The sequence below is a fragment of the Mirounga angustirostris genome, unplaced genomic scaffold, assembly GCF_029215605.1.
Source record: "Mirounga angustirostris isolate CCGP_5_RB_7025 unplaced genomic scaffold, mMirAng1.0.hap1 SCAF_5, whole genome shotgun sequence".
Lineage (NCBI taxonomy): Eukaryota > Metazoa > Chordata > Mammalia > Carnivora > Phocidae > Mirounga > Mirounga angustirostris.
In genome coordinates, this window is record NW_026991713.1 from 123,846,476 (window position 1) to 123,859,345 (window position 12,870).

The 12,870-nt window shown below is 36.1% G+C and overlaps 1 protein-coding gene across 1 annotated transcript in view; it reads left to right on the forward strand.

Annotated features, from left to right (window-relative positions):
- The window catches only part of CUBN (cubilin), a 264,463-nt gene that overhangs the window by 18,839 nt on the left and 232,754 nt on the right, over window positions 1-12,870 (forward strand). Inside the window, exons 11-15 of the mRNA XM_045874338.3 lie at window positions 545-663; window positions 842-1,028; window positions 2,192-2,304; window positions 5,079-5,313; window positions 12,229-12,410. Of these exons, the coding sequence (XP_045730294.1) occupies window positions 545-663; window positions 842-1,028; window positions 2,192-2,304; window positions 5,079-5,313; window positions 12,229-12,410 (836 nt within the window). The remainder of the gene's footprint in view (window positions 1-544; window positions 664-841; window positions 1,029-2,191; window positions 2,305-5,078; window positions 5,314-12,228; window positions 12,411-12,870) is intronic.

A 12,870-nucleotide genomic window follows, 5' to 3' on the forward strand; every position in this document is an offset into this window, starting at 1 on the left:
CATACTGAAGTAGTTAGGAACATGGATTCTAGAAAAATACTGCTTAGATTTTGATTTTCTCTGTGGTTCCATCATATTCTAGCTGTGTGTCCTTTGTCAAGGTGCTTAATCTTTCTGTGTTTTGTCCTCATTTGTAAATGGGGATTAAAACAGTACCTATTTATAGTCAATATGGGTACAGTGCTTGCAACAGATACCATCTGCATGAGAATACCTTTTTCAGCTGTCAACCCCTCCATGAGAAATTCCCCTTTCCCTTGGTGTACCTCACACTTGTCCACAACTCAGGACCATGACATATGGACTGACAGCTCCCGTGCCAATTTGTATATAAAGTATTGGAAATGCGTAATGCCTTTCTTATTTTTAAGATAAAAATAGAAAAAGATTCTATTATTTTCTCTTTATGCCTGGTGTTTCTGCTCTGAGAGATATGCAGACTTGACTTTGGCAATTTCTTATCTAGACAACAGGGCCTGAGTTCTGTTACTGGGTCTGAATCGAGGCGATCTGTATTTATATTTCCATTTTGATTTCTAAACAGGTTCCTTACCTCTCTGCACTTGTCTCCCGGGGTATACTGGAAATGGTTATGGGCCAAATGGATGTGTGCAACTCAGTAATATTTGCCAGAGCCGCCCCTGTTTAAATGGACAGTGCATTGTGAGTCCTTTATTCTTCTTTACTTAGCAATTACCATTTCAACGGATTATTACAAGTTAGGCTACCAGAAGATGTTTGTGGCTCAACACCTGCTACATACATCATGTAACACTAATATTCCTTGTTATTTGAGTTGATTCACGTTTATCATTATGGCGTTATGTTTTTCTTTCCTTAGGAAACAGTCTCTGGTTATCTTTGTAAGTGTGAATCAGGTTGGGCTGGCATCAACTGTACAGAAAATATAAATGAGTGTCTGAGCAACCCCTGCTTGAATGGGGGAACTTGTGTGGATGGCGTTAATGCTTTCAGTTGTGAATGTACACGTTTCTGGACTGGACTCCTCTGTCAGATTCCCCAGCAAGGTATGCTCAGCATTTCTTCTCTCACAGATGCTCACAGCATGAAAGGATTATCCCTTAATGAGTCCTGCCGTGGATTCTTCTTTCTTGTCTAGTGGCTCAAACGCTTACAACTAAGCCTTCCCTTGCAGCTGTAGTCTAGAATTTACAAGGTAAATATTTATCTCAGCTTAAGCCAGAAGAACCTTCCTTCAAAGGAAGAATTAAGTTAGTATTTGCCATTTTTATTATGTCTATTCTGAAAATAAAATTTGCTAAGGTAGTGTAGTTCTCTAGGGAGAGTTTTCTCTACAGCAGCTGTTTCATTTCCCTATAATATTACACTAAATCATGTCAGTCTCCTGCTCTACAACACACAGTCACTCCCCATTGCCCACCTGTTAAATAAAAATTGGGACTGTTTTTCAATTCTTCTCTTTAACTTGGCCTTACCATATCCAATTAAACTTATTTTTCACTAGTTCCCTAATAATACTCCCTTTCCAAGCCAGACGTCTTTTCTTATCACCTGACCCCATGTCCCACCACGCTGTGTTCCTTTATCCGGGATATTTTTCTCCCCAGATATCTCCAAATTCTTCCTTTGCTTCGCATCTGAATGTATCTGTCCCTTAGGAGTACTTCACCTTCAAGCCTCAATCTCCTTCATCAAGCTTCTTCTGACTACTCCAGCCCTCTTTATAACTCTTGATTTGGAATCAGCACATTTATTGAGACTTTACTATGTGTTTAGGACTCTGGTAGATGCTATGGAGAAATAAGCATAAAATACTATCTCCTCATGTTATCTGTTTATCTTCTGGTTGAGGAGATGAGTCTAATACAAAATGGCGGAGAGGAGACAAGAGCTAAAGATTAGAACTAAGTTGTGTGGGTTCAAGTCAAGTATCACAGAGGCAGAGAGAATGGGAGCCAGGGAAAACAAAAAGAGGCAGGGAGGTACACGGTGGTGACAAGGAGATGCCAAGTGGACTTTGAACAACAGGTGGGACTTAGGTGGGTGTCTGAGGAAAAAGAGGACAGGGAGAAGAAAGAGTGGCAGGGCATTTGTCTCCAGTGTTAATTACTCAGATTTCTCTCATATTTCAGCAGCAGGGTTAGAGCTGCCAAGCCTCTTCCTTTTCAGAGTCTCTGTAAAGCAGAATTCATCTTCTTTCCCTTTGCAGTGTGTGGAGGGTCCCTCTCAGGGATGAGTGGAAGTTTCAGCTACATGAGCCCTGATGTTGGTTATGTACATGATGTCAACTGCTTCTGGGTTATCCGAACTGAAGAGGGAAAGGTAAATGTAGTATCTCCTGCCCAATGTGCATTTCATTTGTATACGTGAATATGCAATATGTGTATATATTACATAAAATACATATAGTGGTAATCCAACCATTATATTGAGGACCTGCTAGGTGTCAGGCTCTGGGCTAGATAGTTTATGCACCTTTCTCAAGACTTACACTAACTCTTTGAAATAGGTGATTGTATCCTCATTTTATAAATGAGATAATGGAAACTAAGAGTAGCTATGTCATTTTTTAAAAACACTTTTTAGCTGGTAATTAGATGAGTTGGATTTTAAAGTCAGGTTTGTCTGATTCCAAAGTCCATGCTTTGTCCAGTAGAGATGATTCTCCGAAGGGAGTGGCCAACTGCAAGCTGGGAATTTGTAGTCCTATCGTTTCCGAGACAGTCTTGTTTGAAGATGACCACTCAGTGTTCTGTTGATTATTATGCAAAATGGGGACAACTATGAAAATGGTTTTCTTATTGGAGCCTTCTCTGTGCTACTGTGCTGTGTTAATTGCTTTATATACATTGTGTCATTGTATTTTAACTCTTGTAACCCTACCCTGAAAGATAAGAATTGTTATTCTCATTTTATGTCTGTGGAAAGGGAGCCTGGAGCAGCTGAGGAATTTGTTCAGGGTCAAATGGTTTGTAAGCGGCAAGCCGTGACCCAAGCCCAGGCCGTTCGACTCCAGTGACTCTGAACCCTGCATGAACACTCTTCAAATTAAGATCTGACCCTGAGGTTTTTAGTGCTTTTATCCCCGGCATTCATTACTCAGACTTTTCCAAATACTTATTTCTCAACCAACTCCTAGACTCATTAAAATGAAGTTTGTATGTCTGAATAGATAAGGTTTTCCCTTGAAACTCTGTGAACTTTTTCCAGCAAACTAATGTTACAGAGGTCATTGTACAATGGTCACAACATATTTTTCCCTTGAGATGGGAGGATTCTTTGGGGCCTGGTGACCCCACAATAGCATCAACTCCAAAATCGATTTCCCAGTTGTTATGTTATGTGAATTTCCTTCCTCCCATTTAGTGTTCATGAATTCTATTTCCTGACATTGAAAACATTTTTCTTTCAAGAAAAGTCATTTTGTGAAAAAATTTTAATACTTTTATTATCCATTTGTAAAAAAAAAAAATCATGCTGTTTTTCTTGATTATTGTGATTTCATATCTTCTTATCTCCACAATTTACATAATATAGTAGAAATTTTATAGAAATCAGGATAGTTCAATTCATGAACATTTATTTGAGTTTTATTGAAATTGCTTCAAGGACAAAAATGATGCAATGTTGGGGAACAGATCTTAAAAATACCCTAGCATAGAATTTCAAAAATATCCTGATATCCTTTCTCATTAGCTAAATGCTGTTGTGGTTTTAGATCATAATGGAAATGAAATTTGACAGCCTCCTTTTAGTAGTTTGGCTCTTTTAAGTGATGTTATCCGTACAAAATCTTTTTTATTTTATTAATTACAATATTATATTTAAGTTTGTACATTCTAACATTTTAACTTGGAAATGTATTTTTGTGTTTATTCTCTTCTACTTGTATGCCCAGAACACTTCAGATTACTTTTTCCCTATTCCCCACTCTTGGTATTACTCATCTCTTAATGATATCCAACCACTGAGGACTTGCCGACCCTACACACGCGTAGACATTGCCTACTCAGTCTATACCTGAGGTTGTCAATCTGTTAGTATCTTGTTGAGAGGTTCAGAGAACCCTCAGGAATCAGCATCTCTGGGGGTCGGTGAACATTTGTGGGTATGCTACACACTGCAGGTTATTCAGGTGACCAGGGTATAAATTCTTGTGAATGGTATTATTTGTCAGTTGCATTTAATTCAGGGTAGATTTCTCAAATGTCCAATGTATTTTACTGATGTGGAAGCATTGTCAACTATACATTTGAAGGGCCTTTATTTAAGGGATTTGACAGTTTAATGAAATCTAGTTAAATATATTTCATTAACCCATTCAGTAACAACTCAATGGGTATGAAGTTTCAGTTATGCAAGATGTGTAAGTTCTAGAGATCTGATGTACAACATTGTGCCCCTAATAGTATGGTATGGTACACTTCAACATTTGTTAAGACAGTGGATCACATGTTGTATTCTCACCACTAAAAGAAGAAAAGAGAGACACAAGGAAGCTCTGGGAACTGTTGGATATGCCTATTACATTGATGGTGATGATGGCATCAGAGGTGTTAGCATACGTCCAAAAACTCATCAAATCGTACACAGTTAATATGTGCAGTTCTTTGTATGCCAATTAACACCTCAATAAAGCTGTTAAAAATCTATTTCATTAACATTAAGGTTTTTAATATATTTTGATATTAGCTGAAGCCTAAGCAATTTTTTTTTTTTTAAGATTTTATTTATTTATTTGACAGATAGATACATAGCGAGAGAGGGAACACAAGCAGGGGGAGTGGGAGAGGGAGAAACAGGCTTCCCGCTGAGCAGGGAGCCCGATGCCGGGCTCGATCCCAGGACCCTGGGACCATGACCTGAGCTGAAGGCAGCCGCTTAACTACTGAGCCACCCAGGTGCCCCGCCTAAGCAATTTTTAACACAAGTTATTGAATATGTAGATTTGTCATATGTATTTGTGGATAGTTGGGAAATTATAGATATGCCTCTTGAAAGGTGACTTAATATGAATGCTTCCTAATTAGTGGGAGAAATGCTTTAGAATTAATATGGAAATGAAAAACAATATGTTGTGACCTTTACATTTTTAGGTGCTGCGTATCACTTTCACTTTTTTCCGGTTAGAATCAGTGAGCAATTGTCCACACGAGTTTCTTCAGATTCATGATGGAGATTCCTCTGCAGCACTCCAACTTGGAAGGTTCTGTGGCTCCATTCTCCCTCATGAACTCCTCAGTAGTGACAATGCCCTCTATTTTCATCTCCATTCTGAACATTTCAGAAGTGAGAGAGGCTTTACAATAAGATGGCAAACACAGCAACCAGGTATGTGTAAACATGAAGAAAAATCAAGCAAAATCTTGAGATTATTAAGTTTTCTTCATTAATGTTAGACTTGTGGATAACATTAAATGTTTTGAGATCCAGGGATTATATCATACTTTTATAATTCTTTAAATATCAAATAAATCTAAAATGAATTGGAATTCCATTTTGTGTTTGGAGATAACAAAATTTAGATGAACAAAAAAGATTAAAAACCATGAGTCTTAATGGATCCCTTATGAAATTACCAAACAGCATTCTTATAAACTCTACTAGTAAATTACTGCAGGGATGTTGTTGACTACATTGTTGTTCCTTCGTTAGTATTCCTTATCTTAATGACCATTTGATAATTTGTTCTTTTGTTGTTATTTTGTCTTGAGGGGCTCTACTTTTTTTTTTTTTTAGCTTTTTACTATACAATTTTTAAACAGGTAAAAAAGCAGATAGAACAGTACTGAACCTCCAGTTTATTCATCAATAAATCTGTGCATCTATTTCTGGAATTTCTCTGCTTTTCTATTGGTTATTTATCTGTCCTTGTGCCGCATTGGCTTAACTAACTACTGAAGCTTGAAATCTGGTTGTGTAAATCCTGTAATTTGGTTCTTTTAAAATATGCTAGATCCTTTACATTTTCTTATAAATTTTAGAATCAATTTCTTAATTTCCCCCCAAAATCTGCTGGGATTTTGTTGGCATTGTCTTGAATCTATAACTTGGGAAGAAATGACTTCTTCTGTCAATTTATGAACATGGACTATCTCTGTATTTATTTAGCTCTCTTTTAATTTATCTTAACAATGATTTATATATTCCAGTGTTTATTGCACATATTTTGTTGTTTTTTCTAGATATTTGATATTTTATACTATGTAAATGATATTATTTTTCTAAAATGTCATTTTTATGTGTTGTTAGTATTTAGAAATATGACATATTTTAAAAAAATATTTGATTTTGAATCCAACCACATTGCTAAAATCATTAATCAATTCAAATAGCTTTTTTTGGTAGATTCTTTTAGATTTCTCTACATACACAGTTATGTTATCTGTGAGTAAAGGCTGTTTTTCTTTTTTAAGAAACAAAATTTAATGGAGTAAATTTGAACATCTAATTGGTTTTATTAAACAACACATTAATGGGGCAACATCCCATCTAGCAAACAGAGGGGAGCCCTGAGGAGTTATATGAAATGAAAAGTTTTTATAGGAAGGAGGGTGGGGCAAGAAATTATTGCCCCACAAAAGATTGTTCCAGGCAAGGTCTTCCCTTAAGGGGAAGAGAAAGGGGTCTAATCCTGTAGATTACCTCATCTTCCTTTGGGGGATGGAGAGAGCCCATGTGGCAGACTCATTGGCCCTAAGTGGAAAATTCCTGACTGACAGGTTAAGATTACATTTCTGGGGGAGGTTGAAAGTGCAATTAGATTAGGTATTAAGCCCATATTTGGGGACTTGGCCTAAGTGACACTGTTTGGGGCCTGTGGTTTTCCTTTTAACATCTTCCTTTCCAATCTTTGTAACTATCATTTCTTCTTTTCCTCAATTTATTTATTGCCTGTCTAGGACATCCAGTACCATGCTGAACAAAAGTGGTGGAGTGGGCATCATTTTCTTTTTCCCAACCTCATGGGGAAATTTTGTTCAGTGTTTAACCATTGAATATAATTTTTAGATGTAAGTTTTTGTAGATAACTCTTATCAGATGAAGGAAGTTCACTCCAAATAACCATTGCTGTATAACAGATTACCCACAAATTTAGTGTTGTAGAACATTAATCATTTTATTATGTTTCTGATTTTGTGGACCAGGAATTTGGAAAGGGCCCAATTATTGTTTGATCTGTCAAGCAGTTACAATCAGATGTTGGCTGAAACTGTAGTCATCTATAGGCTCAGCTAGGCTGGAAACCCAAGATGACTCACTCAGTTCATGCTGGCCTTTGGATAAGAGTTGAACCAGGCTGTTGACCTGAATGCCTCGATGTAGCCCCTCTCTGATGGTGGTCTTAGGGTAATGGATCTTCTTTCATGGCACTTGGTTTTTTCTTAGAGTAAGCCTTACAACAGACCCAGGCAGATGCTGCATGGCTTTTTTGGACCTATCCTTGGAAGTCATATTGTGTTATTTCTGCCATACTTTTATTTGGTTCAAGGGGAGGAGACACGTACCCCACCTCAATTGAAGAAGTGTCAAAGATTTTATTAATGTTTTTAAACCATCTCACCTTTTATTCCTAGCTTGTCAAGAATTTTTATAATGAATGGATGTTGAAATATATTAAATACTTTTTCTAAATCTATTGAAATTATCGCATGGTTTTCCTCCTCTGCTTCTGTCATTTTTCCTCTCTCCTCTCCTTCTGGAACTCAGATTATACATATGTTGGAGATTTTGACTATGTCTCATAGCTCTCATACTTTATAATGTAGTCTTCCCCTGTGTACATGCAGCTTAAGACTCACCTAAGGGCCCAAGGAACCTCTTACGAATTTTTTGGGTGTTATGGCCATGCAGCTGTCTTTGCTATAGTACCTTATTCCAAAGTCCCAGCCACTCTAGGAGCCCCAAATTCTGAGTTTTATTTCTTTCACACAGCAAGAGTATTGCTGCTCCTTGGACTCCACTGCCCTGCACTGCAATTTGGGAAAGGCACATAGGGAGAATATATTTGGGTGAACATGAGACTCACCACGTGTGCTTCCCTCCCCTCAAGGATCACAGTCCTTCACTGTTTGCTTCTTAATGCCTGGAGACAATAAAAACTATACAAACAATAATTCCTTATTATTATAAAATATTAACCGTTGCTCACATTTGTTACAGACACTGTTGTGTATCTTAAAGATTATCCCATATTCTAGATTTTGCTAGAATGGTTTGATCAAATTCAGTTTTATGTTTAGGGGGACAAAAATGATCATATTAGGAGGTCCTCGATGTCTGTTTGCCTCCCTATGACTGCAACATTGATTAGAGTGTTTTGATTTTGTCAGGTTAGTCTTTCCATTAAAAAGCTTCTCTTTTGCCCTTTCTCTAATGGTCTTAGCAACCCATAGGTTCATTGTTTAGATTAACTGGGGTTTTCAAAATGATGAAAGTTGAATTTTATCAGTTATTCTTTATTTACTATCTGGTGTTCTTCAATGGAGTAGGCCTTTCCCATGTCAACTATTTGGTTACTCTCACATAGAGATCAGTTAGGAAAGGTAGGATAAATGCTTGATTCTTCCCCCTATTTTTCTCCAGTATTCAAATTAATGACTTGGTTTCCTAGTTTTCTCCAGAATGAACAATTACTTATTACTCTTTTTATTTTGTTTTGGTTTTAGCACCAAAAATGAACTCATATTTTATCATATTTGATATAATCGATTCTAGACTTTTTTTATGTTAAAATGTTCCGTATTTGGCTAGTGGGAAAACATTTCAAGTTAGTTTCTGAGCCTCTTTGACTCAATTCTGGTTACCTTTGGAAACTTCCTCACTTTCTGCTCTGAAGGATATTCCAGGAGTTTGTACTCCTCTAATGGGAAATCATATTTAGATTCTATAATCTGGATGGTAGGAGTGGTTATTGCTACTAGGTTGAACAAAGTCTCTAGATCTTTCAGTGGAAGGAACTAGAAATTTTTAAAAAATATTATTATTTTTTAAGTAGGCTCCATGCCCAGCGTGGAGCCCAGTGTGGGGCTCAAACTCACAACCCTGAGATCAAGACCTGAGCTGAGATCAAGAGTCAGACACTCAACCAAGCCACCCAGGCACCCCCATTTTTATTAGTTTTGAAGAAAAAGTATATCATGTATTCTTAGTGATCTTCCAATATATTTGCATATTGAAATTAAAGGTTTTTAATTTGATATTTGTACCTCTTCTCACTTCATGAAAAATCCTGGTTCCTAGTGACATTAACATATTACCTTATGTACTTAATCCTACTGTATGAATTTTTAAAATAACAATACCAATATTATTACTAATAATATAATAACTGAAAGCCATTTAGTATTCCTTGGCTATTCCTTTTGTACTTAATATATGTTTCACTCAAGCTCTGTAATCAAATTTTACAGTGTTTTAAAGTGTCCTGGAATATTTCTACTCTCCATGTTTGAACTGTTAGCTCAACAGTTATTTCATTTTGTTTCATTTTGCTTGTGATTTTAAAGGTTTCAGTTTTTCATTTTTATTGAATTTTGCTTTATAATTATGTAAAACATATTCATAGTTCCAAAGCCAAACCAAAATTCATGGTAAATTTAGAAAAGTCTAACTTTCATCCCTGTCCCTTCTGTCTTGTTCCTTTTCTCCCAAAGGAAGCAATTTTTATTCGTTTTTGATTTACCCTTCCATTTAAAAAATATAAGCAGATAATCATGTATGATCATATTTCCCCCCTTTTTAAAAAAGGTAGGATATAATATGTACTGCTTTGTAGTTTGCTTTTTCACTTGATATATCCTAGACACTACTCCATGACTAGAGCATAGCGTGCATTACATGGATATCTCATTCATTGTCTATTCAGTCAGTACTCTCTTGATGAGTATTTGGCTTGTTTTCAGTCTTTTGGAATTCCAAATTGTACTGCAACAGAGTCCTTGAGAATTTGTCTTATTGCATTTTTGCCAATGTATCTTTGGGATAGATTTCTAAAAGTGTGACTACTTGGTCAAAAAATAAATGTCTATGTTTTTGCTAGACATTGCCATAATCTCTTCTGAAAGAGTTGTACTACCTTGTATTTCCATCAGCAATATATGAGAGTGCCTATTTCTCCACAGCACCACCGATCATTTGTTTTCAGTATTGTGGATATGTATCATTCTAAGAGGAAGAAATGGTATCTCAGCAAAGTTTTTATTTGTATGTCCCTTGTTATGAGTGAGACTGAACATCTTTTCCAAATATAAAGGACATTTGAATTTCTTCCAGGGAACTCTTTATGTCTCTATTTTTTAGAAGCTCTTCATATATCAGAGATGTTAATTCTTTGTATTATGTATTGAATTTTTTTCCCAGCTAACCATTAACATTTTACTTTGTTTATGGTATTGTAATTTTTTATCCATATAATAATTTAACTACTAAATTTTATGAAACTTCTCTTCCTCTGAGCAACAGAGATGTTCTCTTATTAGGAACAGTGAGAATCATGTCACTAATTTGTTTCACTTTCTGCCTTGGCAGAAAGACTTGTCTAAGCAACCTGCATAGCTATGTAAATCATATATCTTGCATATCTGAAATGTCACCTTATTTTATTTTTTTCTAATTTATATTCACTGCAGCCTAGATTTTTATTTAGCATCTCTATTTTTCAACTTTACAGTAGTATTTCTTTTTCAAAGTTTTTATTTAAATTCTAATTAGTTAACATACAGTGCAGTATTGTTTTATGGAGTAGAATTCAGTGATTCATCACTTACATACAACACCCAGTGCTCATCACAACAAGTGCCCTCCTTCATACCCATCCCCCATCTCGCCCATCCACCACCCACCTCCCTCCATCAACCCTTAGCTTGTTCTCTATCTTTAAGTGTCTCTTACGGTTTGTTTCCCTCTCTCTTCTTTTTTTTTCTTTTTTCTCCTTCCTGTATGTTCATCTATTTTGTTTCTTAAATTCCACATGAGTGAAATCATAAGGTATTTGTCTTTCTCTGACTGACTTATTTCACTTAGCATAATACACTCTAGCTCTATCCACATCATCGCAAATGGCAAGATTTCATTCTTTTGGATGGCTAAGTAATATTCCATTGTGTATATATACTACATTTTTTTATCCATTCATCAGTTGATGGACATTTGGGCTCTTTCCATAGTTTGGCTATTGTTGATGATGCTGCTATAAACATCAGGTGCATGTACCCCTTTGAATCTGTATTTTTGTACCCTTTGGGTAAATAACTAGTAGTGCAATTGCTGGATCGTAGGGTAGTTCTATTTTTAACTTTTTGTGGAACCTCCATATTATTCTCCAGAGTGGCTGTACCAGTTTGTGTTCCCACCAACAGTGCAAGAGCGTTCCCCTTTCTCTGCATCCTCACCAGCACCTTTTGTTTCTTGTATTGTTAATTTTAGCCATTCTGACAGGTGTGAGGTCGTATCTCATTGTAGTTTTGATTTGTATTTCCCTGATGATGAGTGATGTTGGATATTATTTCTTATAAGCCATCACAGATTCTTTGTTAAATAAATGTGAATATCATTAAAGAAAAGATTCCTTCAGTCACTGATATACAACTTTAGGGGGCTGGTGGGGGGTAATTAATGGAGTGGTAGTGGAGTGGGTGTCACAAAGCCTGGCTCTGCCTTTCCCTCACTCCATTCCTGGGCAGCAGAAGTGGCTCAACCACCCACAGACATTTGAATTTATTCACTTATAAAATGAAGAGTTTAACTATATCATACTGTTGAAAAATCTTCTCAAATGAATTATGTAGCACTTAATTATTCTAATGTATAAAATAATCTGGTTTGTTGAAAGACATAGGGGTAACAGAAGTTCCAGAACTTTTTAAGAGTTAAGAAGAACTTTTTAAGAACCAGAACTTTAAAAAAGTTATACAGAAATTAATCTCTTTCAAAGTGAAAAAAATATATCTATTATCTCATCCCTCAGACAGTCCAGCACTGTGTTTTAAAATCATTATCACCATGTGATAGCTGATAAGCACAGAGCTCAATGCATGAGTGACTCATTTATTTATCTACTAATATTCCTAGATTTAGAATGGTATCAAACTGGAAAACTGAAAGCCTTGTTTATTTTATAAAGGCGTCCCATACTGTACACATTTAATTCAACAAAGCTTGTCCTCTTGCAGTAAAGGCTATGATAACTTTACATAAATTATAACTTGTATACAAATGTAAAGTTGTTTTTTCCTCTTATTTTAGAGTGTGGAGGTGTACTGATGGGTACTTATGGTTCTATTAAGTCTCCGGGATATCCTGGAAACTATCCTCCGGGAAGAGATTGTATCTGGAAAATAATAACCAGTCCTGGACTCTTGATAACATTTACTTTTGGGACCTTGAGTCTGGAGCACCATGATGATTGCAGCAAAGATTATCTTGAGGTAAGCAATCATATTTAGACAGAACATATCATGATATGATTAGAATTCAGGGAACTATGGTTTGATGATACCTGTGGATGACTACAATTTCCTAGCAACAGTTAGATATATTCTTTAATAGGTAGCTGATGTCTTAAGTCTTGCTAATTCCTTATTCTTAATTGTGCCAGCTTGTTGCTTCTTCTGGGTTTCATCTGAAGCTGGGAAATAGACTGCCTTACTGTTCCCTGGCATTTCCTGGAAGCCCAGTCCCCTAAGGAGGGAAGGAAAGAATTAACAAAAGAAACACTCAGTAATGGTTATCTTTTCCAATGCAGAATCAAGGCTTCAGTTGTCTATGATAACCTGACCCATTATTTCACAAGCTAACTATAGTGCTCCATGAAGAAAAATAATAGCAATTGTGTTGAAATGGATTGCTAGAGGGTGAACTTAGACTATATCAATAATTGTCATTGGA